Source organism: Leptodactylus fuscus, chromosome 2 (assembly GCF_031893055.1).
Source record: "Leptodactylus fuscus isolate aLepFus1 chromosome 2, aLepFus1.hap2, whole genome shotgun sequence".
In the NCBI taxonomy this organism is placed as follows: domain Eukaryota; kingdom Metazoa; phylum Chordata; class Amphibia; order Anura; family Leptodactylidae; genus Leptodactylus; species Leptodactylus fuscus.
In genome coordinates, this window is record NC_134266.1 from 177,835,353 (window position 1) to 177,862,744 (window position 27,392).

At 40.4% G+C, this 27,392-nt stretch overlaps 1 protein-coding gene across 2 annotated transcripts in view; it reads right to left on the minus strand.

The window, feature by feature from the left end:
- OCA2 (OCA2 melanosomal transmembrane protein) overlaps positions 1-27,392 on the minus strand; it is a 226,507-nt gene that overhangs the window by 110,001 nt on the left and 89,114 nt on the right. For both annotated transcript variants that reach the window (XM_075265189.1, XM_075265188.1), the window contains 6 exons: positions 26,742-26,799; positions 23,692-23,764; positions 14,279-14,436; positions 12,085-12,167; positions 9,035-9,188; positions 3,349-3,420 (listed from right to left, as the gene is read on the minus strand). In XM_075265189.1, coding sequence (XP_075121290.1) covers positions 3,349-3,420; positions 9,035-9,188; positions 12,085-12,167; positions 14,279-14,436; positions 23,692-23,764; positions 26,742-26,799 — 598 coding nt within the window. The remainder of the gene's footprint in view (positions 1-3,348; positions 3,421-9,034; positions 9,189-12,084; positions 12,168-14,278; positions 14,437-23,691; positions 23,765-26,741; positions 26,800-27,392) is intronic.

Genomic DNA, 27,392 nt, shown 5'->3' on the forward strand with positions numbered 1-27,392 from the left:
ATTTCTTTGTGATGTAAAATAAAGTATTGACAATATATTGTGACATTCATTAATGCTAATGCAAATATAATATGCTATTGTCACTTTAAGTGGTATTGAGTCATCACCCCACTTCATGGTACATTGTGAATGAAATGTGGTTTGATGGCAACCCGCAAGTGCCTATTGGCTGCGCTATAGGTGGAGACTTTTTGTCAAGTCCAGCCTGGTGCAGAACTTCAATGTGGCCAGTGCAGTTATCCATCACTGTACGAAACCTGAGCTGATCTCAAGTGACAGCATTACAAGGTGGGTTGCACCATGCCGCACTCTGCACTCTCATCAGGACTCCAGAAGATCAGCATATATATTAGTAAGAAATCTTATACAATGCAGGGAATGCTTTATACTATAATCCCTTAAAACATGCAGATGGTTATTTTTTTTATTTTTTTTTTAACGTAGATTGTGAGCCCACAATGTACATTTTTTTCCCTATCAGTATGTCTTTTTGGAATAGGGGATGGAAATCCATGCAAATACGGGGAGAACATACAAACTCCTTGCAGTTTTTTGCCCTTGGCGGGATTTGAACAACAGGACCCCAGTGCTGCAAGGCTGCAGTGCTAACCACTAAGCCACCATGTGGCCCCACAGACGGCTAATCTGACAAAGTTAATAATAATTACTCTGCACAGATCATTGAAATCTTTTGTTTAAAGGAGAGTATTTAGGCGAAGGCCCGAAGTTGCAGGAAACAACATTTTTTGCTGTTTTGGAAGCACAGCAAAAAATAAAAAGACGCTGCATTTTACAGTACCAGAAAAGTAAACACGTTTTTGGTTAATCTCATCCACACACTGTGGAAAAAAAGAGTTGCGGAAAAACTTAGTTTCAAAAACACAAACATTTTTGAAAAATACAGCATGTTCATTCTAACCATAGAATCACAATTGTTCTCCACTGTTAGAGTTAAGTCCTCCATCTTTGTATTTTGGCAGCCATCACATAAGTATGTATTTTCTGCTTCAGTAAAGGAGGCCCTTTGTTAGACTTTAAGGAATGTGATAATGAACGTTAATGCATAGGTTGCTAATCATTATCTCTCAAGGGCCTCATTTTGAGAAGATGCAGCTGACTTTGCACTCCTCTTATCTCCTTTACATGATGTATGGACACATAACCAACAAAAGTATTAATCTTATGGTATCTGGGCACTCTGTCATATTTTATGGTATATGAAGGTCACTTAGAGTGTATAGACACAGGGTCTATGGAACATGTCATCTTATCTCTTTTGCCATGATATATACATATAGACATAGTCTGGGATGTTAGCTCACACATAAGTATTTTGAATCCTTCTTTGTTTCATGGGAAAGTCCATCCCAGTTTGGAAAATTATAATGAGATGCAGATCATATCAGGCCTCAGCCAATAGCCATGTGCCAGGCTTGTCTTGTATCTCTATAACCAATCATATGGTATACTAATTAGAATAGCCAAGCCAGCTCTTTGTCTGTAATGTATTTAAACTACCTTTTTCTTATAATAAAATCAGAACTCTTTTGATACACTACCATCTTGTGTCTTTAATCAGTTCTCCAGGCTTAAAAGAAAGATGGCTGCAGTCCATCTAGGCCTGTTAATTAATTATCTAATTTGGAACTCTGCAACATACTCTTATGAGGACACTTTAATGTCCCCAACACCACATACATTTAATAGGGAAATGAAAAATACTGTGGAAAAAATGCAATGTGTTGCTCTACAAGGGGCCTTTTCCATAAAGGAGCTTCTCAGGCTTTGGGGGTCCCATAGGTAGGGCATTCTCCACTCAGTTTGAGGGCATATCCTAATGACATACTATCACTTTATAATATAGGAAAAAGCCCTTTCAGAAATATTGTTTTAGGTGACGTTTTGTTCTGGTATCTTTAATAATAATTTTTCCAGTAACAGTTAAACACTAGCTAATAATTGCTATAAACTGCAGAACATCTGCTGCTTCTATGTAAGAAGGCCTACAGGTTGATGGATTCTAAGTGCCAGGCTGTATAAATGTAGTTAAGGTAACATTAAAAGAAATGTGTCATAGACTATATTTATGTAGTGAAATGATCCTGTCAAATTTACATATTAAAGTGACTTTAGAATAGGAAGTCTGATAAAATGAGGCCTTACTTCAACTCCAAGCATATTCATTTTAAGTGTACACATCATCTTCTGCCTTAAAGATTAATATTCAGTAAAATGCTGATGTCTGTGCTTCTAACATTCAGCTGAATATGATCTGGGCGCACAAACCATTCGCCTTAACTTAAAGAGTAGCTTGCTTTTCAGAATGCTTTGAAGATGTCACAATGCTACAAAAACAACCTTGTTGTAATACAGATATCATTCTACCAATATTCTCTGTATTTCAAAGTGCTGGGCTGACTCCACATTTACTATATATTGGTCTAGTTGATGAGATTAAATGCTGAGTCAAATGGGTATTTTATAAAATGTATATATTTTGCTTGCTCATATAACATCAACATATTATGCAGAGCTTTTCAAACATTGTCATCACTCAGTGTCACAAGTAGCGCTCACAACCTCAGGATCAAATCAGTACGTCTTTGGAACATAGAAGGAAACCAGAGTATCTGGAGGAAATCCACCCAAACATGGGGAGAGCAAAAACTCCATGCAACAGATACAAGCAAGGCAACAGTATTATGCACTTAGGGTTAATTCACATAGAGTTTTTTGGCAAGGATTTTGGCAAGGAAAAAATCTGCTTCAGGAATTAGGAAATAGTTTTTTTTCCTCCAGCACAGTGTATGGACCTTGAAAAAACCACTATCGTTTTTTTCACACAGTTTTTGCCAATTCCACGTGGATTTTCCACCTCCCATTGACTGCGTTGGTTTTTGCAGGTGGAATTAACCTGCTAGCGGAAAAATTAAGCTATATGGGCTGTATGGGGAGGCATTTTTCGCACGTGGATTCTGACATGGATTCAGTGCCAAAATCCTTGCCAAAAAACTCCAGGTGAATGGACCCTTAACCACTATGCCAATATGTTGCCCAACTTTTTATCCTTCATCACAGTCTCTTGGCAGAAAGTCCATTTTATTTTCATATCAGTTTGTCGGCTGAAATGGCCAAAATTAGTCAGTTCAGCTGACAAACATCTAATGTGCATGGCTTATACTACAAACCCCATTTCTACCAGGAAAGCAATTCTTCACCTTAATTTTTTTTTTTTGATAAGGGACTTTTTCAGCATTCCGATACCAAGCACAACTTCTGATATGTGGCAAATTTATAGCGAGAGCATATAAATGGGTGACTGAAAATTATTTTCATTTATTAACTTACATCACCAACTACTGCCAATGCTGCCAGTGCGGCCAAGGAGCCCAACATAGCTGCCAGAGTTCTGTGGACAATCTACAAAGAGAACATTTTAATAAAATTTAAAACATGAATGTTATCACAGTAAGTTCTTGAGACATAAGACATTAACCATTTGAACAGTAAATAAAAGATATGTACCTTAATATTGAAAATGACTGTGTTAGTTGAGACATAAATGGATAATATGTAAAACCAGAGGAGTAGCTAAAGAGGAAGAGACAGGAAGACATAGAAGGCTCGAAACGGAAATTTCTGGAAGATTTAGCTAATACCTATGACTTTAGCAAATCAGAAAACAATTAACAATTCTATTGATAATATTTCAAAATGACAATAACACGTTATTACAGATCTATTTCACATGTGGTGGTGCCCGGCCTGGTGTGAGCGGTGTGCCACCATGACAGATGCCGTGTGTGTGTCACTGCAGCCGCAGCATCAGGGGGTGACATCCGGCTTCACCATGTCCCCGGGCACCGGGATGTGCAGCCCAGCCGCTGACAAGCTTGTGCTCACCGACAATCACCGCAATCCCAAACTCAACCCACGTCCCCTCGGGACGTGGGATGACTTGGTGATTGTCGGTGAGCACAAACTTGTGAAGCCGGACGTTACCCCCTGCTGCTGCGGCTGTAGTGACACGCACTCAGCATCTGTCACGGTGGCACACCGCTCACACCAGGCCGGGCTCCACCATCCTCTCTGTACCGCGAGTGAGGGCAGGGTCTAGGCTCCCCTCTCTGGCATCCTTTGATCTGATGCTCTTTTATACACAGCTCCAGTGCCAGGCAGCATCAGGCCAGTAGTCAGCAGTTCAGCATGTCCCGATGCTGATGCTGGACTGCGAGGCTAGCCCGATAAGGGAAAAGTACCAAAAAGGCCTCCCATTGATTTCAATGGGTAGCGCACGTATGCCGGCTCCCATTCAAGTCAATGGGAGCTGCTTTTTACACACTCATTCTGAACGTGTTTTTATGTTCAGAATGAGTGCAACGTAACTCTGTGTGAAGGCTCCCTGAAAGTGGAAAAATACCTGGAAACCTTCTTCCCTCCCCAATTGTATAGACAGAAACACAAAGTTTAAGCTAAAGAAACATTACCAAGCACCCCTTTAAATCATGTTGCAGTAATTTTGGCCCTTGGGGTGAGTTGAACCTTGCACCAGCAGTGTTTTTGGCCCTTGGGGTGAGTTGAGCCTTCTACCAGCAGAGTATTAGGCCCTTAAATTGAGTTGAGCCTTGTAGCAGCAGTTTTAAGCCCTTAAATTGAGTTGAGCCTTGTAGCAGCAGAGTTTTAGGCCCTTTGGGTGAATTGAGCCTTGTAGCAGCAGAGTTTTAGGCCCTTAAATTGAATTGAGCCTTGTAGCAGCAGTTTTAGGCCCTTAAATTGAGTTGAGCCTTGTAGCAACAGAGTTTTAGGCCCTTAAATTGAGTTGAGCCTTGTAGCAGCAGAGTTTTAGGCCCTTTGGGTGAATTGAGCCTTGTAGCAGCAGAGTTTCCGGCCCTTGGGGGGAGCCCTAAAACATTAATTTTCAGGCCCTTGGGGGAAGCGCTAAAATATTAATTTTCAGGCCCTTGGGGAGGAGCCCTAAAACATTAATGTTTTTTTTTTTTTTTAAGTATTAAATTACAGTGAAGGTGGTGGTGTTGGAGGAGGAGGACGGGTAAATTGTGTGCTGGCAGCACTACACCCTGTACCCCGCTTGATGTTGTGGCACTGCTGGCTGCCCCTCTCAAGTATATAATTGGAGTCGAGGTACTGTGGCATTGATCCCCATCAGGATTTTGACGTCCACATCCTTGCCTCCTTCTGCCACTGACGAGGGGCACTGCTGGCAGCCTCTCTCCAGTACCTGGACTGTGAACTGGATGCCCAGCTGGATTTCCACGTCCTTGCCCCCTTCTGCTACTCACAATGGGCACTGCTGGCAGCCCCTCTCCAGTACCTGGACTGTGGACTGGATCCCCAGCTGGATTTCCACGTCCTCGCCCCCATCACTTGCTGCTACCCTGATGCATCATTGGCAAGTTCACTGTGTGTGTACAATGTTCCTGCAGTGTAGCGCTGAAAAGAGCTGTTGTTTCAGAATGTTTTCCTTCCTAGAAAAAGCTAAAATCTCTTTATCACCCTCAGAACAATCTCTCCAAACCACAACTGAGACGAACATGGCTGACACTATTCTTATGAATCAAAGGTCACCTGATTTTGGCAGCCAAAGGCTTTTTCCTATTTTTTTTCAATGCTTACGTTGTCGTAGTTCCTGTCCCACCTCCCCTGCACAGTTGTTAGTGCAAAAAAAGCGGCAGGGAAGGTGGGAGGGGAAACAAATTTTTACTGAGTTTTCCGCATGGTATTCGATTGGAATCAAATATCTCAGCCTGATATTCGATCGAATAGCTATTCGATCGAACGCTGTTTGCTCATCTCTAGTTTTATCCATTATTAGCTATCAATTATGACAATTGACATGTTGGGAATTTCAGGTTTTAACAGTATGGGGGGGGGGGGCATTTATCAAGCTCTGCAAATCCTAAATAATCTAAATAGTAGCAAAATGTAAGGGAATTACTAGAAGAGCAATTCCCAGTAGCTGTTGTTGAACCCTGGGAGGAAGGGAATGACAAGATAATGAGTCCTAAGCTGACCCCTGTCCCTGTCTACTTGCCTCACTTCCCTAGGCAGCAAAGGACAACTGGGTGGTAGTCCCTTCTTATGATATAGGTGATAACGCAGAACGCAGACAAAGACAACAAAAACAAACGGGAGATTAGCTAAGGGGTCAGAACCAGTCGAACAGCATAGTACAGAATCAAAATCCAAGAGAGAAGTCACAAAGGCAATACCAAGCATTAAGGAGTGGGCTAGAAAGGTATTTAAAGGAATTCGCCCTAGACTTGATTGGCCAGGAGGAATGTCAATCAAACGCACTAAGTTAACTGCCTTGTAGCCAAAGGAGCAAAAGCACTGGCAGGACTGACATACTACAACGAATCCTCGGCTGTGCAGCTACAACAAGTGCAAAGAATCATAATTGAAGCAGAGGGTGGCGCAGACACCTGAACAGGCAAAGATGTTACACAAAATAGGTTTTTGTGACATTCTAGGCTTAAAATTCTGTGAATTGTTAAGCCACTCACCTTTGAAAAGCTGTACATCACGTTTATCAAAAGTAAGTTTTTAAAAAGTCATAAAACATGTCACAATCTTACTATAGTGTCATGATGGCGAACCTATGGCACGCGTGCCAGAGGTGGCACTCAGAGCCCTCTCTGTAGGCACCCTTCTGTGGAACAGATTATACTGTGTGGGGTCAGTTTGCAGAAGATTATACTGTGTGAGGTCAGTTTGCAGAAGATTATACTGTGTAGGGTCCACTGTGGAGCAAATTATACTGTGGAGCAGATTGTACTGTGTGGGGTCCATTCATTTTTATCACATAGTATCTGTTTTATAGCAGACAAGTGATATTATTACAGACCGTCCGTAAAGGTCTACAATTTTGGATGCGCACAGTATTAAAGTTAAATTGCCATGTTGACACTTTGTGATAAATTAGTGGGTTTTAAGTTGCAGTTTGGGCACTCGGTCTCTAAAAGGTTCGCCATCACTGCTCTAGTGAAAGCGGGGCGTAGAAATTATAATAACGTGTGGCATTCGACAAATTATGACAATGTAGGCTTATAATTCCACTGATCTTTTTCTTTTTATAGGTTCATCATTTTATGTGGATTAGTTCATTTTGCCTCATAGTGGTTACTGCATTTTTTTTTGTTATGTAGAGATGAATTTCCACTGCATAGACAGCTTTATGATAAAATTTTACAATTTTAATATAATATTTGCACAACCACTGAGTTACTACTATACCTCCATGTGCCAGAAATTTCATAAGGAAATATACAAAGATATATATTTTTTGCTCATGGAGTACCTTATTAAATGTCATATTACTCTTCAACAGAAGCATTTCTTCCAAAGGGAAAATAATTTAATAGAATACCATAGGGACCACCATACAGAACTGCAAAAACCCTGTGTATCTTTTACAGATCTTCACACTTTTCTGGCATGCAATATGTTTTTATGTTAGAGAAAAAAGTAGGGCAAGAAATACTTTAGTGATGCTGGGTGAAATAAAGACAGACTATTGAAGAGCAGAGTATGCAATACATCCATACAATGTAATTAACCAATATACTTTACAACAAGCAATCACACTGAAGAACTTAAAAAGGAAACCTATCAGGTCTTTTTTTCAATCCCAAATGGGCCCCATCCACTGCAGCGTCATGTATTCACCTTTCTTATCATGCCCTTAAATCATTTGGTTGATAGCAAAAATTAGAGGTATAAAAACAGGTTTGACATTTGCAGATATAGTCACAGGGGATGGACATTTCACCTAGCTAGTCATACAGCCAGGACAGTACTTCAGTGGTGAATCAGCTTCTTCCCAACCCACACATCCCCTTAGGCCTCATGCACATGACCATGTGCTATTTCAGTGTGCTATACTGGTTTTTCCTGGATAGGACACTGATGCATTCATTTCAATACGTCCATGCACATATGTTTTCCACGGGTCTGTGTTGCAGTCCGTGAATCCAAGCTACAGAACTCAGAGTATGTCCTTATCTACTTAGTGTTTGCTGCATGGACCAGCCCATAGAAACCTATGGGACACAGAAAACTATGGACATCACATGGATTTAAACTGTGTGACGTATGTATTTGAGGAACAGTTATCAAGGAACCCACAGGGTTTTTTTGCAGGTCCGCAAACACGGAGGACACACTGGTACAATGCTGACCCTTTTTGTGGATTTATGGCACGGTGCCTAAGACGCGATGATGACACACGGATCACAAAGACTGAATGAGCTGTATTTTGTGAACCTCAAATTAGACATGGTTGAATGGATGATGCCTTACTTTATCCCTAACTTTGTCTGAAACCTGGCACATGTTCAGTTCCGGGCACCTCTGCCTGAACTCCTGCCAGCTTCATGTGTCTGCCTGTGGAAGTAAGTGCACTCATCCAGCTAACTCACTACTCTGTCCATGTCACGGGGAAAACAGAGCATGGGCAAGCAAGCAAGCATGTGCCTGGTCAGTCTGGATTTTATTTTATTTTTTTGCAGTTACAGGAGCAAGATTAAGGAGACAGGAGGATGACATCTGATGTGGGCATGATTTACCACTGAAGTACCACCCTGACTGCATGACCAACTAGATGACGTGCAAGCCTCATAACTACTTAAGGTACATGTGCGTGTGCCAAAAAGAGTTTTAAACCATATAACTGATGTTTTTACTGGGGACATGATAGAAAATGTGAACACATGAAAAAAGGCCATGACTGGTGCCCTTTAAGGTGTGAAAAACTAAGGCTAGATTCATATGATCAAGGAGTAAAACTGAGAAAAACAGCCCTTTTTCATGGCCGTCTTGCACATGAAGGACACCAGTTTTCACAGTCATGTGAATAACCTCCATTCACTAATATTGAAATGAATGACATTGTATGATGTCCGTTAAAAAAATAGATGTCAGACGTCGTGAGAATGTAGCTTTAGAGAAGTACAAGTCCAAGGTTAACCTGCAGTATAGAGAAAGGTTGTATAGGAATACTATTGGTAGGTCTTACCTCAAATATGATTAATACATAGACCCCTGCTAGAATAATGGCTGCAATAGTTACTTGGGTCTCAATGCTCGCACTAAGATATTGATGAGTTACGGATAGTGGAACGAGTTGAGTCTCTTGAAGAAATGCTTGAATGTTTATTGAAATTGTTTCACTGAAGATAAAATATATTAGTCAGTAGCAATATATAATCAGCTTCCATAAACATAATTTTTAATAATTTTATGAACAGGTAGAAACAAATTGTTCCTAATAAGGGGATTTCCCACAAACATAACCAGATTTACATTTTTAGACAAAAGTTAAACATTTACGAAAACGTTAATTAAAAATTTTGCAGAGTTTTAGAGATTTTCTCCAAACATCCCAGCCTCGACAGTTTGTTGCCTTGTTTGTTTCCCAACGGATATGATAATGAATGCAGGAACTTTCATTACTCTGAAACCCAGCCATGATTTCTTTATTGTGGCTGGAATATCTTCTTGTGCATTCACTGTCCCTGCCTGATAATCTGGACACATTATATTCAATGTGGCCTCTTACACCACCGGATATTTTATCTGTGATGTGGCTGGGCCGCAACCATGGTCCGCAATTTATAGGACATGTCCGTAATGGACACGGACATCTGCGGAGCCTATGTTGCTAATCAGCAACTATTGTTGTTGATCAGCAATTTTCAGACCGTACATTCAATACGGTCGTGTAAGACCAGCCTAAGGAAGTCATGGCTATATTTCCAGATTTAAGTTCCAGACCATAGAAAGTTCCTGCATTCATAGTCATATCCATTTCCAACCTATCAAGACAAAAGACTATCACCAGCTAGATGGTCAGAGAAAAATTTTAATTATAATTTCAAAAATGTTTAATTTGGGGGGGGGGGGGGGTGGAATTAATATGGTTAGAAAGAAATTCCACAGCATGTTTTGCATATCACACCTTCCATTCTAAAAGGCACTTTCCAAAAGTTGGCCAGAATTAGTAACCACTGATATCCAACTAAGAGAAGTATTTAATCTAGTAATAGATAGCATGATCAGACATCTATATCTATTAATTGTTCTCAAGATTTTCTCGGTCTACAAGCCTCAAAAGTATTATTATTCTTTATATGCCTCTCCTGCTGCCTATAACTATATATCTCTACATGCAAGTACATTGTATAGTTAAAAGAAAAAATATATATTTTTTTTAACTAAACAATGTACAGGCATATGGAGATATGTCCCTATATACCAATACTTTATGTATAGAAAGAGATATACTATTGAAGGTTTCAGAGAATACTCTCCTTGGGAAAAGATAAGTCTGTGGCTCAACTTAGGACTAGGGTTGAGCCGATCTTGACTTTTCAGGATCGATTTTAAAATCCGATTTCCCATCATTTTTCATTCGAACCTAATCTCTATCCCAATTCCGATCCCAATGCAAGTCAATGGGATTTATTTATTAATCGGAGATCGGATTTTAAAAGCAATCCTATTCACTATACAGCATGGAATCTAACAATTGAACGCTTTAATTGTTAGAATCCACGCTGTGTAGTGAATCACTAAGTAGCCAGAGGATTTTTTTTAATCTTCTGGCTATTTAGTCCCCCCTGGTGTCCACTTACACGCAGAGATGGTTGCTCCGGTGCCCGGTGTTCTTCTTCACCTTGCTGCCGCTCCACACTGCTCTTCTCGCCTCGCTGCCCCCTGCCTCCCAGGTTAGGAGAGTGTGGGCGGGTTAGGAGAGTGTAGGCGGGTACCTGCCTACACTCTCCTAAGCCACAAGCCCCACCTTCCTAGCTCTTTAAACACTAACCCGGGAGCCGGCGGCAGCAAGGCGAGCTGAGCAGCATGGAGCCGCAGCGAGGCGAAGAAGAACACCAGGTACTGCAGACCAGCCATCTCTGGAGGTAAGTAGCTACTAGAGATGTTCGTTTAGTCTCCCATTAGAATGAATGGAGGCAGCTGGCGCGCAGGGGGTTAAGGTTGTGTGCCGGCTGCTTCCATTCATTCCTATGGAACCACAGCGGAGCCTTCACACTGAGTATACACTCTGCTCAGAATGAAGGCTAAGCAAAGCATTGTGGGAAATAGTACCGATCTCGATCCCACCTAAAAAGATCGTGTTCGTAATTCCAATCGCGATCGTGAAATTTTCTCGATCGCCGATCGGAATCCGATCTTTTCCGAACACAATCGCTCAACCCTACTTAGGACTCGTTTACACAGTGGATAATGTTTCCGCCATGTGGTTTCTTGACGCAGCTAGCCGCAACAAGATGCTGATGCATCTTTTTCTTGCTACTAGCTTGCGGGGGGAAAAAAAGCAAGTAGCTCCTATTGAGCTCAATGGGAGCCATTTTTGCAGGCAGATTTTGAGGCGGATTCTGTGTCAAAATCCGCCAGGAAAAAAAACTCTGTGTGAACATACCCTTAGGGTGTCTACCTCTCATACACAAGCACTTGGGTTTGATACCAAAACAGACTTAATGAAAAATTTGTATTCAGTGCACTGTCACAGTGAGTGAATATTAATAAAGCAACTGACATCTGGGCGAAAGTTAAGACTGACTGGGAGAATTGTTAGGAAACCAGGAGACACCTAGTAAAAACAGGTCAGTGGGCATGTCTGTGACTGCCACCTCTTCACCTACTTTAGCGACATCTCTAGCTGTGTTACGGACTCCTAAAGTGCAGACTTGAAACTGATCTCACAATAAGTGAGAAAAAAATCCCTTCTCTTTACATCAACCAACAATCTGTATCTTTAATTTCTACCACTTATGTTTATTATTGTGACTTGCTGAAAGCAGAAGACTCGTAAATCACCTAGTTATCTCTAAGGGAACATTTAAGTGGTTGTGGCATTGATTAAATGAACCAATTTACCACTTCTCATGTAGGTATGTCAAATACACAGAAAATCCTAGAAAATACACCTATCGAAACAAAGACCATAAGCACAGTTCTTCATAAAGCCTTTAAAAACATTTTTCCCCAACAATTATATTTTAACCAAGAAAAATACCACAAAGTGGTAAAAATAATGACACTTACCTGTTTAGTATTTCAAATGTATTTTCTTTTACGATGTGTTCCTTACGTCTAGAATTGAGAGCCAGAGTCCAGTTGTGTATCACCTGCAAATACAGAATCACTAGTGTCAAGAGAAACAATGGAATTGCTTGTTTTGTGCTATGCAGTCAAGTTCATTCTCCTCTAGAGAGTCTACCACACACTCTGGGATTCTGAGACCTTTATAGACTAATGTTACTAATGTATCCTAATACAGACTGTTAAGGGAAGGACGTGGAGTTTAACACTCACTTCAACACTTTCTACTTCTTACGCTAGGTTCACAAAAGCATTCGGCAGTCCGTTCTGTGGTTTCCTTCTTCTCCATGCAGAAGACGGAAACCTGTCAGATCTGGTCCAGCCGTGTGCGCCAGTGAGCGTTTTATGCTCTCCGCCGCGAAACCGTTTTTTTTAAACCGGACACAGAGTACTGCATGTCCGACTCTGTGTCCGGTTTTAAAAAAACCTTTTTTTTTGCGGCAGAGAGAATAAAACACTCACCGCCGCTCACGGCCGGACATCTTTCAAACCCTTTCAAATGAATGGGTATGAAAGAGTCCTGCAGGTTTCCATCTCCTGACTCTGTTTTGTGCAGGAAACGGAAACCTGCAGAACGAACACCGGGCGCAGATGTGAACGAGCCCTTAGCTTAAACCAAAATATTACAGCAACTAAATTAACTAAACCCATAAGATAGGGCAACATGAGATTACTCCTACCACCTTCTAATGTAAAACTCAATATACTGTATAAGAAGGGAACTAGAAAATATGTAACTTCTACTATATATTAATACGGAATAAGGCACAGTCATGTACTTAGGGCTTGTATAGTGGCAAGTGGAGTGATAAGCAGCCACAGAAATTATGGAGACTTTTTTGCTGCTAGAAGTGATTTATTATTATTAATATTATTATTGATAATAAATAATATGAAAGCCATGACATTGCTCTAAAGAGTATTTAAAGGCTATCTATGGTCTTGTGATCATTTTCATATTATTGTATTATATTTATTACTACGGTAGTAGAATACCCACGGCTTCGCTCACGTAAAATATGTTAAATTGTTGGTTATGCTAAAGTAAAATTTTCAGTGTCATACTGAAATTGACATTTTCAGAGTACTACAGTAAAAAAAAATTCCACTTTAAATATTTATTATTTTGGCATTTCTCCTAATTTGTTGTTAATTTCAATGGTTTTATTGATTTTACATATTCAATATATATTATGTAGTATAAACTATTACAACTATTTTTTTAAACTATTTTGTTTATCAAAAATTTAAATTTCTGCCCCTTACACAAACATATAAAAACTTTACACCCAATTAACAACATAGTGCACCCTTCCTCCTCCCTCCAGTGTAATTTATAAGTAGTTCACGGACCAAAGAGTAAAATTGGTTTCCAGTTACATAGCTATCTATTGTAGGGCTTTTTGGTAAACAATGTTTCCAGTTTTACCTTCAGGTGCATACCGTATATAAAAAGATTTTTGGGGTTACCCACTGAAGAGCAAGTAACGTACAACTGTCCATGTGAAAAACGCAGGCTCTCCAAATTAATGCCGGTTACTTTAAGTGATTGGCCTTGTGCTTTGTTTAGGATAAGTTCACAGAGGGTTTTTTTGGACCGGAACCTGAGGTGGTCCAAAATACGGGTAGCTGCGACTGGATGCCGATGTAGTGCACCGGCATCCAGTCATGCACTCCGCTCCGGATTAGGCCCAAATGAATGAGCCTAGTTGGGAGGGAGTGTCTTCACTTCGGATGCCGCGAGGTGAAACGGCCTGAAGAATGAGCATCTTGCTTATTTTTCCAGGAGCTGGAACAAAACGGGAGATGTCTATTTGGTCAGGATTTTGAGGCGGATACAGAATGTGAAAGCCGATAGTGCACTGAATTCAGTGCATTGTCAGCTTTCTAGCAGTATATAAAACTGCACGTGCCCCAGGAGGTGAAAGGTCCTCTTTAAAGAGTGTTAAGAGTGTTGCTCATAGCAACCAATTGGAAAGTTTCATCACATCTACTTTGGAAAAATTAAAGATGAAATCCACGTGTTAACATACACCTTTTGTTAGGACTTTATACATGACTGGGGTCTGTTGTGTATGATTTCCAATATAGAAATATAACCAGACACACACTTACTTTGTCAGATACAGCTACCAACCTGTGTAGGTCGACGTCTCCTTGACAAGGGGTCATCAAGTTGCATAATTTGAATGAGGATATATTCATCATTACGCTGATCAATCAAATCTCCAGCAAATGGACCGTCAACTTCTAGTTTTAGAAGCGCAGAGCCTCTAAAGTCAGTAAGATTTGCAGCTTGTAGGAGATTGTTAAAGGCATATTGCTTATAGGCGGGAATCATATTTACACACAAAACTTGGAGCACAAACTGCCTTAGCAAACAGTGAATAAAGAAAAAAATGCGCAATATATTTTCTTAGAAGCTTACTTTTATGCTGTCCTTCAAAAAATAATATACATTATGATCATACTTGACTTATCATAGAGCAAGATTACAGTTTTTCAAAAGACACTGATGTAAGAAACTACAAATCTTAAATATTGAAAAATCAGCAAGCAGTACATATGGTTTCAGTGGATTCTTGGAATGATACATTTTACATTATATGGAACATGTTTGTTTAACTATTTGTCCAAAAATCAATATTTGCATGACATACAATAATTTGTCTTTCCAGAGATGAGTGGTGTGAGATTGCCATGTAAGGGTGCATTCACACTGAGTAAACGCTAGCTTATTCTGAACGTAAAACACGTTCAGAATAAGCGGCGTCTAAAGCAGCTCCATTCATTTCTATGGGAGCGGGGATACGAGCGCTCCCCATAGAAATGAATGGGCTGCTTCTTTCACTCCGTGCAGTCCCATTGAAGTGAATGGGGAGTGCCGGCGTGTACGCTCCGGCATGAGCAGAGCTAGCCGTATACGCCGGCACTCCCCATTCACTTCAATGGGACTGCACGGAGTGAAAGAAGCAGCCCATTCATTTCTATGGGGAGCGCTCGTATCCCCGCTCCCATAGAAATGAATGGAGCTGCTTTAGACGCCGCTTATTCTGAACGTGTTTTACGTTCAGAATAAGCTAGCGTTTACTCAGTGTGAATGCACCCTTACAAAAAAAACTGCATTATTCGCAACACCTGACACAGTAACAGAAGGATTTTATTTTTCAAGGCTGGGCATCTTGAGCCATTAATTTTGGGATATACCCAGACAAAAGGAAAAGATAAGCAAAGACACATCTGTACATAGGAATAAAAAGCAGATAAAGCTGTACTCCCATCTCAAGGATCCCATCTAAGCTGCAATTCTATCTTAATCCAAGAGTTTTCCTAAATGCATTACTTTAGAAGTGCTACCTCACTTCTCTGCTATGTTAGATTATTTCACCTATACTGGCACCCATCCTGTTCTCTCTCATTATCTATCATTAAAGGACACATCCCTGCTCTCTGAGAGAGGCAGAGTTCTCGGGATCACGTTTATTTTCATAGTTATCTCCTGCTCTTCCGTCTTCATGTAATCAGGTCAAGTAAAGGCTTGGACAGTGTGAGCGCAAATCGCTCTAAGTATCACCGTATTGAAGTCCAAATGAATAAAGTTGTCTTTTCCTTTCCATAAGCCAGGCTCAGAGACACTCACTCCACATACAGCTTATGTGTGTAAAGTGCGTTCTGTTTTAATGGTGGCAATACGGCAGTATATAACACATTGCATAGACAAAACAGGTTGGATTTGCATAATTAGCATAACATGATTGGTGGATGTGTTGTAACAGTAGTCCTGATGCATGTCTATTGGATAAGAGATTGAAGAGAGGTCACACCTCCCTGAGGGCTGAGGGGGGGTGTGAGTATGTAAAAGACTGAGGTTCTTCATAGTGTCCTGTTCGTCAAACAGAAAAAGCTGCCTACCAGCTTATTAAAGAATACAGGAAGTGAGAAGAGGAGAAAACAGGCAAAAAGGTGAGAGAGGGAGATAGTACAATCCCTTTAAATAGAGAAATCACCATAGCCCACTGACTACCACCATTCCTGCTGCATCAATTCACTCAATGGGGCTAGCCATAGCTAAATAAAAGGTAGTCAACTGCAAGGCAGGTCTCACCAAATCTGCTTATAAATGCCACATATGACCAATATATACAGCTTTCCAATGCAATATTTAAAATAAATAAAACCCATTCATAATACAAGTGTACTATTGTACTATTTACAACAACAAACATTTGTAACACGGTTTTCTCACAATGGAGTCCTATGGACACCTGGGGGAAGCTCAACCACTGACCTCCCTGTGTCATAACTCTTTCTTTAACTACCTACACTTTGAAGATAAGAAACATAGAAGGATCCAACATCACAACCATAATGTCTTCATTTTATGAAAACATCTGGATGGCAATTCTACACTGTTAAACACATTGGATTAAACTTAGTAATAAAAAACCTTTATACTAGACTATATACTGTAGATCACCACATGTTCAATGGACAGCTAACCAAACCAATGGATTGTGCCTAAAAATTTGACTCCTAGCCCTCACTAAAGTTGCTGTGAGTACCTTGTGAGTGTGATTTTCTCTAAAAAAAAATTAACATAGTTATAACAAGACCAACATTACAAGAAATACATTTTTACCAAGTACTATTACTTAAATTCAAGTTGCTACTAAAGTTACCCAATTTACATTGTCTGTTCACATGTAGGCCCTAAATGATTATTTACACCAAGACACTCTGCACGCCGTGGCAAATTTGGCTCCACCCATGTTGACTCCGCCCATTCTCATTCATTTCTCATGTGCTCCCACACAGTATAATCCTCCTACAGTCACCCGTAAATTATATGCCCCCCTCCATCTCTCCCCCAGTTTCATATACACTCTTCCTCTGCCCCCAGTTTCATGTCCCCTCCTCCATCTCTGTCCCCAGTTTCATGCCGTTCTCCCCTTCATCTGCCCACAGTTTCATGTCCCCCGTCTCTGCCCCAGTGTCATGCTGTTCCGCCCCCCCATCTGCCCCAGTGTCATGCCGTTCCCCCATCCCCTTCATTTGCCCCCCAGTTTCATTGGGCCCCCTCCATCTCTGTCCACAGTTTCATGCCGTTCTCCCCCCTTCATCTGCCCAGTTTCATGTCCCCCCGTCTCTGCCCCAGTGTCATGCCGTTTTCTCCCCACCCCCTTCATCTTTCCCAGTGTCATGCCATTCCCCCCCTCCCCTCCATTTGCCCCCCAGTTTCATGAGCCCCCTTCATTATGTTCCACCTTAATATTTAATACAAAACAAACACTTACACTCACCTTCCATCGCTCCCCTGCCGCTCCTCTCTCCGCTCTCTCACTCCATTAACAAGTTGTAGGCGCGATGACGTCATCACATCGCGCCTACACACACAAGCCGGGCCGCAGCGTTAAAGCAGGAGCTGAGCTCACAGCTCCTGCTTTAAATCGCCTATGTATTCAGCTCATCGGCGTCCGTCGGACGCCGATGAGCTGAAATCGGGACAGGCAAGTGCTGGGGCGGGCAAGTTCCAGGGGGCCCCCGGAGGCTCTGTGGGCCCTGGCACTCGCCCGACTATGCTGTGCGCTGACGTCGACCCTGAGTCAGAGCATCGACTGTAGGGAAGAGGTGGAAGTATCATGGCAGCACAGACAGATTTTTAACAATCACACCTTTACATTTTAAAAGTTAAAACAAATTCATAAGGCCATATGGTTGATGTGAAATATCACACTGCTGAAATGGGTACACCAAATCATACTTTCCCATTATTATGGATCCAGAATGGTCCTATTGCCCAGGGATACAATATTTCATGTAGGAAATTATTGTGCTAACCACAAGTGTGGGAGATTTATATGCTACTGTACCAGGATAACGCCAGGATTTGGCAATGTGAGGCCTAGATGATTAAATATGTACAATATACAGTATATATAGATATATATTTTTACACTAGCTGAGATTTCTTAAAAATTTAATAGCCATTGCACATTTGTGATTACAGTTTTTTCTAATAATTTAAAAATCACTTATTCCTACAGTGTCCAACAATAGTTTTATTTGTGAACATATTTAAAGGAATATTTATGCTACTAAGCTCCTATACTTAGAACTATACAGCTCACACACGTATAATAGAGACACCCAGCAGTTCTATTGACTCATTCCTCCAGCTTTTAAAGAGAACTAGATTATATGCGATTGCTCACAGCTTTGTAGAGCTTAGATGAAAAATCATCAATAAATACATTCAAAATAGAAGTCCTAGGAAGAAAAGACTGAATTATATATGATTAGAACAATCATCGCACCCTGAGACACGCCATTAACTTGTTCTTCACCCAGAACAAAATATTCTTTGACAGAAATGTTTCTTTTTCATATTTGTATAATATTTATTGCATAGCTATGTGTGATTCTAGAGAACGAGAATACAGAAGCTGCAAGATCTGTAACATTAATAGATTAAAAAAATATAAAATGTTGAAAATTGGGAATATGAATTGCTATAGGCATTAGTTTTACAAGGGATTGTAAATTTTAGATTTTCCCGTAAACGAGTTGTCTTTTCAGTGGCTCTGGCTAATAAAGAAATCGCTAAACAATGATGTGTCTATGGCTGGTTTTAAGGAGTCAATTGCTTTATCAACTGAACTGGACATAAAACTCCTGGGGAAGACATCATTCTTGTGCAAAGATATGCAATAATATTTCTATACATCACATTGAGTTATGGAATCTATGTTATTCTTTAATTACTACCACACTTTATTTAAAGGGGTTATCCAGGGTTCGGACATTGATTGCTGTAGCCTCTTCATTACTTACAGCACCACACATTGTATAGTGGCTATGCTTTGTACTGCAGCTCAAACTCAATCATTTGCAGCATTGCCATGTGATCAATGGACATTAAGTCACAGTCTGGGAAGAGAAAGCGGAGCCCCTTTAACACATGCATTATTATTATACGCTGCACAAAAACTATATAAATCCAATAACCAAATACAGGTCTTGTAAGACAGGATATACAATTATACGATAGCCAGTAAGGATTCCATTATCCGAGAAGAACCGCTGTTCATTCACTTGACATATTGTAAAAATAGGTCACGTATTTCATTTTTCAAATGACTACAGATTATATTACAATACCTAGTTGGAACATGAAATTCTCTGGGTTAAAATGTTAGAAACTTAACTCCAATAAAATAAAAGGGGTTTTGAAGTGGCAAGAAGCAAGTAAGGTTTTTGTGTAAAACTTTAATTGTGATGAATGCAGTTGTGTCGTGCGGAGCGTAGCCAAGTTTCTAAGTTTAGAAGCAAATTAGCAAGTATGGGATGAGAAGAATGTCTACAGTTTTTGTCAGTATAATGAAAGAGGAAAGAAATTCAAATTGTAGTCAAAGAGCAATTTGCTATTATTTGTACTAGTATGTTATAATCCTGCCTTAATAAGGAAATGGCTAAGGAGAACATCTCACATTCCAAGTGATTACAATGGAAATTATTCAAGTGTATCTAGGTACGGTGAGATTGAATATACATGTAACAGGGAATATTTGCTAACATGAATTGAGACCTTGACTGAAGACCAAGCTACTAAAGGGCAGTAATATGAAATATGAGTATTTTTATAGTATTCAATATGTCAGCAAATATACTTAGTATCTAAATAAAACAAATCCCTATTATGTATGTAGTATTACAGAGAGTGGGCCCACTGCTCCAACTAAACCAGTTTGGGTTTGCACTACTCCTGAGGGAAAGTGATTTTCACCTTTGAACCTGTGTACAGGGATCTGGTCTTCTCTGTAGGGTACCAAAAGGTTTCTACCTCTAGAAGTAGTCACAGTGTAGGTGGTAGATGACCCAAAGAGAGACAATGGTGCAAAGAACAAGACGGTCAGTCAGAAGCATGGTCCAGTCCAAAGGTTAAGGGCAATCAGCAGAGATGCAGAGGTGTGGAAAGATAAAAGGTGATTCCAAGATCAAGAGGTCAGGAACAGAATTAGTAGCAGAGATGAGAAACAGGTCAAGGTCCATACAAGTACAATCAAAGCAGAAATAGAAGAATAAACACAAGCAGGAAACACTCGCAGGAAGTGGCAAACCAAGAACCTATGTTGCTCAGGTGCAGTGAAGTGGGATGAACAGATCTAAAGTGGTTGTCCAAGCTAAAGTTATGTATGACCTATCCTCAGGATACCTGATTGTTGGGAGGCCGAGAACCAAGACCTGGCCAATTTGATGTACAGAGCTACTTCCAGTGCCCGTCTACACTATACAGGGCTGCAAGCAGAAAGTTTCTGCCACAATATAGTCAGTAGATGCTGTCGTTATAGATCAGCACTCAATGAAGTCAATGCGAGCTGAGCTGCAGTGACGGCACACGGTAACTATACAGGGGATGGAGTTTTTTTTACTTCCAACCAAGTATAGTGTGTAGGAATCAAGCCAGAACCAGCTCCATAAATCCAATCAGTATGAAAGCAGGCTCTTTCCCCCCCATTCCCATGATCATATTTTTATGGCCTATCCTGAGTAGTAGGAGTACAATTGCTACTGAAGACCACTGTTGTTATAGTAAGGACTACTTGAAGGACAAAAGGCCTCACTAGTGAACCAGCCTCTATCAAACCATAAAACCTTCAATTTTATTATACCCTATTAAAATACATGATTGGGTTATTAAAATGTATTTTAATGTATTTCCTATGTGTCTTCTGTATTGTTTTACATTTATTTATGCGCCATACTGTGCACTACTTCATACTGCAGCATTGTCAAGAGTTGGGTACCTGGTCTATTTGGTCTACAAACCTCAACAGAGCATACATATAAAATATGAGGTCATGTTCCTTTACAGGATTTTCTGCCTGGCACAGTCATTAGGGTAAAGGGTCAACAGTGAGTAGCAATATGCTCCAGTTCACACTTACTAAATAGATTAGGGCTGCATCACCATACTGTGAGTAAATAAGGTTATGTTATGGCACTGTGAAAATGAACAAGCAAAGAATGGATATCAGATAAACAAGTCAAAACAGCAAAAAGGTAAAAGAGTGTTTCTAAACAAATTTTTTTTGAATATGACCAGATCCTCTCATCTTCTTGCTCCAAAAGCAACTGGTATGGCTATAGTTATGTCCTTGAGATAAAATGGTGTATTGGACGGGTCTGTGGTCTGATAAGTAATTTTGAGTGTTTAGAAAATCAGTTTTCACAATGATTTAGATATATACTGTAGATCAACTAATATGAAATATCTAATATCAATACATATCATATAAACTATAGCTCACATTCAGCCCTTTAGTGCTATGAGGTTAAGAATTGGGTTATTGGCTGTTCCAGAATTTAGATTCCAACCTAACTTAAAGAAGTTGGTATGAGACCTTACAAGAAAGAAAAGTGCTGTATACTTAAAGAAGGTCTATTGATGCAATAATGACTTTATTTCCCAATATATATTTCTTTACAAATCATAAAAATAAATCTCACCACCACCCAGCACCCACTTACTCTGTGCCCACATCTCCATAAAACCAAGTCTGCTTTGAGTAACTTTGTTGCATTCAAGGATTCTAAAGGAAATAGAGATTTGAAGGATAGTAGTTTTTAAACTGAAAGCACATAGGAATAGCCTTTAGAAAGGCTATTCATCTGTTACCTTTATTTTGCAGGTCCACGCCACCATTTTTACATTTTTCTTCTTTTCTTCATTATGGTAATTGTGCTCAGAAAGCACAGGGGGCGTTCCCCCTATGCTCAAAGCACAGCATTGTCATCCATCCAGCGCTGTCTCTGTCTTCTGCTTCTGACTCGTCCCCTTCTCTTCACTCCTCTTCTTACACGAGATCACTGCAAAATGGCCAACGGAACAGCCGACTGCATATGTTCCGTTGGCCAATTTGCGGTGGTCTCGTATAAGAAGAGGAGAAGACAGCTCCTAAAGTTCATTATAGAGAATTATATAGAACATTTCATGGTCAGCTGTGCAGATTAATGGATTAACCACACAGGTCTTAAACATAAAAAGGATTTGGATATTTAAGGCTAAATTCACACAATAATGATTAATGGTTGTGTGGGGGCTATTCACATGACCTTTACTTTGATGGTCTATTGTAACAGACATCAAAATATAGTTCATGTTCATACATCAGGTACATATGCTGCAATTTCGGCCATAGATCTGTATACAGGAGAGAAAAAAAAACAGCATTTTAGAGTAACAGTTTCAGTAAGTCACTCAGAAAAATCCACACTATATATTGATCGCAATGCAGATTTTGAATCCACAACATGTCAATTTATGATGAAAATTTTCAATTTGAGTTTTCTCTATTTGCAATACGTAGGGATAATTCCACTTCAAAACACATTTGACAACACATCTGTAACACATGTTCCATATGGATATATCCTATAGCTGTTGATATACTAAAGGCTCATGCTCATTGTACAGAGCCAGAATACAGAACCCCTGGTCTATGGGGTTCCGCTGTACCTCCATATGTCTCAGATTTCATACAGTTTTTTCAATCTTATGCACCTGTATTCATTTAGTTGATATTCTCTAGAATCCTCTAGAGGTTCTAATAAGGTTCTAATTAGTGGATGTTGAAAATTTGCTATGCAAATTAGGATCACCTTGAAGGACTCTTTTATGTAACCAAGTTCCTTGAGAAGCAGTCCATGTATCATCTGGATTTACCAACCTGGATGTGCTTCAGCAAGTCCGTTCAATTCACCCAAGCCACATTCAGACTAGTAAATGTGACTAATACATGGACCTTTTTCTTAGCACAAACTCGACAATGTGAAACAGCCATCAGTCCAAGTTGAGTTGAGTATTCTCAGTCTGGGTTACAGAGCATAGGAGGTAGCGGGTTATCCACAGTATACTCACCAGTGGCTAACCCACTATGATCTACAGTTACAGCATAATGTATAAGATTTCAGCAAATCCCATCCAAATGCTGAAAAAGAAAAACACATTTCACAGTAACCTGTCATGTCAAGTTTGTGTGGCCGGTTCAGCACTTACAATGATTCCCACAAGTTTGCTACTGTAAAATCGCCCTCATTTCTGGCGATTCTGGCAACGTCTTATAGGAAACATTTTTCCATTCTGCATTGTGTCCGCTCTTTATGACCCCAGCCTTTTTCTCCTCCATTTTTAATTACACCCCAAAGAAGTGACAAATGTTGCACAAGTGTTACATGTAAATTCATAGAAAGCTTTTGTTGAATGTGTTTCACGAACAATGTCATGCTTAAAAGAGGAGAAACGCAAGCTTTTCAGATATTTCAATAAGCACAATGTCATTTGGATTGAATCCAAAGTGGGAACAGCTTTTGTGAAACAAGTAATATTCTACTTTGAAATTAATTCTGCGGGGGGGGGAATGGCAGCGAGCGAGAAAATGAATCTCTGTGAGCGCCACACTTGGAGCGGCATTAGAGCCATTATGTATCACCTTAAATTAAACTGCATTACACTCCATGATGAGAGAAAATAGCAAGTGACAAAAAGGATACTGTAGCTTTCCAGAGATGACAGGGCCAACATCTGCCAAGGGCTGCTTTTATCGGAGTAAGTGCTAAATAATATCTGCAGCAATACGACAAACATGTAATTAACAAATTATTTATGCACAGAAAATAAATTTTCATCAAAGTAATCACCACAGCATAATCAGATGATTTCTCCTCTCATCCACATTGTAAATAGGTGTCACAGACTATATAAACATTGCTTTCTGCCCGCTTTTTGCCAGTATTCTGAAGTAGCATATTGTTCACATTTCTAAACACAATTATTTAGATTATTGTGATAAAAATGCTGGAATTCTTGCAGACATTAACCATTTACAAAAAAATATTCAGTGTAATAAAATGTCACACAATTGCATTTCTAAATATGATAAAATTAGCAATCCAGAAAAATAGCAGAAGATCATTTGTACATGCCATGCACAAGCATCTCCAAAGTCTGACTGGCCTTCATCAGGGGCGTAACTTGAGGGGGTGCAGAATGTGCAGTGGCAACAGGGCCCAGGAGCCTTAGGGGGCCCATAATCACTAGCATCAGTGTTGAGATTGCAACTTCCGTATGGCCCATAAACCAAGGAGACCCACAGATTACCCTAACCACAATAAGGTTGATTAAACTCCTTAGCACCTGTAGCCATCACTATCAAGAATTCTCTGTAGGGATGAGGTAGGGGGCCCCAGACAAAAGAATGTACCGGGACCCACAAGACATTAGTTACAGCATTGGCCTTCAGATATATATAAAATGGTTATAATATGATCAGAAGTCTTTGAAAGCAGCTGCCAAATCAAGACTACAAGCACCTAAGTAGATAATAGAGACCCATAGACATTCAAGACATTTTTCTTTTCACTAAAGAGAGGTAAATGGCAGCTCACATATCTTGCATCCAAACATGTATAATATATGTGTATATAGACATTCAATCCAAGGACTCCTGTACATGGCTATGTCAGCCCTGTACAATGATGCACCAAAGAGATAATTCAATCCCTACAATATTGAATTATTTTTCTGTAAGACTTTTCTATCTGATTAGGCATCATACAAAATCACACAAATTCCAGCAACTCCAGACTACAGAGCCATAGAGATCTGGTCTACACTACTGTACATGCTCTCTTTTGCTCACGTGCTTATGACTGTGAACACACATCATACATTATTAAAACTGGATAGATATGTGCACCAAAATCTGGAATGAAATCGGCATGTGTTACATTCTGAGAATCTAAAATAGAGCTATAATTTCACTGCAACAAATTCTCGAACAAAAACTTAATGTATGAACATAACACACAGCTTAATAGGACACAGGGCTAGATTGGGAGTTTTCTAGGAAATATTCACCAGACAATTTAAGGCTGGGTTCACATTAGCGTTTGTCTCGCCACATGAAATCAGTTTTTGTAGCCATCTAATAATTCTCAAAAACTGATTTTGAACAAGTCTTTATTAAAACCCATTGATTTAAACCAGTGGTCTCAAACTCGCGGCCCTCGGGCCAATAGTTTGTGCCCCCCGGCGCATGCCAGGTGTGTCACTATGGCGACCGCCCGGGAGCTGGGCGGCCGCCATAGCCATCGGGTGTCTACTGCTACTGTCTACTGCTACTGTCTACTGCTTGCGCCATTTTGCCGGTGATCGCCGGCGTCTGGAGCAAGCTCCAGGGCCGACGTCGCGTTGCCATGACAGCCCAGAGCCTTGTTAAAGCCTGCTCTACAAATCTATAAAAATATTTTTCCTGTACGGTAAACGCCGTAGTGGGAAAAAAAAGGCCAAAGGGCCAAACCGCCATTTTTTCACTCTTTTGCCTCTGATAAAAATTTGAATAAAAAATGATCAAAGCAAAAGCAATTTCCCAAAATGGTAGAATTAAAATGTACACCCAGCCCCGCAAAAAAAGGCACACCCCTTGCGATGTGCGCAAGCTGATTTTTTCCCATAGGAATGCATTGACCAGCGTTGATTGGCCGAATGCCATACAGACTACAGCATTCGGCCAATCAACGCTGGTTCTGCCGGAGGAGGTGGAGTCTAAGATCCATCCACAGCAGTTTCCATTGTGGTCCAATCTCAGATGTAGCAGTGCTGACACAGCACTGCTACACGGAGAAAGCGGCAGAGCTCAGCACACACACAGATGCAGCAGAGCTGAGTGTGCAGCAGGTTCAGCTGAACCCTGCTGCACACTCAGCTCTGCTGCATCGGACTGCTATATCGGACACTGCTACACTGCTACATCGGCCAGCACTGCTACATCGGGCCGTGCGCTCAGCTGGGCTACTCCAGAGATGCAGCTGAGCAGAGCGCACGCCCAGCACTTCTACATCAGAGATGAAGCAGAGCTGGCCGTTGGCTGAGCTTGGCTACTCCGGAGTAGCCAAGCTGAGCGCACAGTCCGATGTAGCAGTGCTGGCCCATGTGCAAGTGTCAGCTGAACCTGCTTCACACTCAGCACTGCTGCATCGGACTGCTACATCGGACACTGCTACATCGGCCAGCACTGCTACATCGGCAAAATTACGTGCTCAAAATTACGCGTGTTATTTGTCCGTAACGACCCATTGAAATTAATGGGATCTGTTTTGAGCGCTCACATTCTGACTCGTGTTTACGTGCCAGAATGCGAGCACATTAACTCCGTGTGAACTGGCCCTTACGCTAAGCTATGGCTGCTTAGGAGTGAAGCACAGGACCTACTAAAACAATTGTTTTCCCACTAACAAAAATGTTAGAAAACAATAGATAATATTCAATAGTAATAGTTTTATTGTAGGAGATTCCAGGTACGTAGTAAATAAAAGACCCTGGAGAATTGTGTTCATTTAAATGACATCAAGAAAATGCAAAATGGGAATGTAAAGTGAGTTTTCTAAAACCTCACAGGAAGCATTTAAGGGTAAAGCAATCTAGTGCCATTACACTGGGAGAATAGGGCAAATGAAGTGTCAGCTGTAATCTCACATCTTCAGTTTCACACTGCACAGAGGTGCTGTAGGCCATGGGTAATGTTTGTAAATTAAACACTCACCGAACAGGCAACTACAATGATGAAGAGTCCGTAAATCTTTAGATTTTTTAAGAAGCACCTTAGAGGCAAAAAAAAAAATAAAAAATCAGTGACGTGCAGAAAATTCATGAACAATAGTAATGTTATTAATACCTGTATTATCACCAATATATGTCTCAGCTAATCACAGTTTAGTAGAGATGTACACACATACAAACAGACCATTATAAGACTTCCTTCACACACTTACTTGTGACAAGTTTTGGGGGGCTTATAGAAAGGTATTCAATGTATACATTATTTTACAAGAGTGGCTGTTTCGGTCACACACTTTTATCATGCATAGAGCATGCTAGGCCAAGCATGGAGCACGATGGGTTAAAACCCATGCCGTTGGGAGGCCATCCAAAAAGCAGCACTGTTACGTATCACTACATAGGCAGCAATGCTTTTAGGACAAGACTCCCAAAAATTACTGGTACAGTAGCATGATCTATGAAGATAGAAAACAGATTATCCTTTCAGATTACTCATTGTACATTTGCTTACATAACTTGTAAATTCGCTTACTGGTTACAAGTACGAAGGTAACAAACAAGAAATATGCAGGCACTATATAAATGATTATTTTACAGGCACTAAAAGAACACACATTAAAAAGGAATGTGTTGC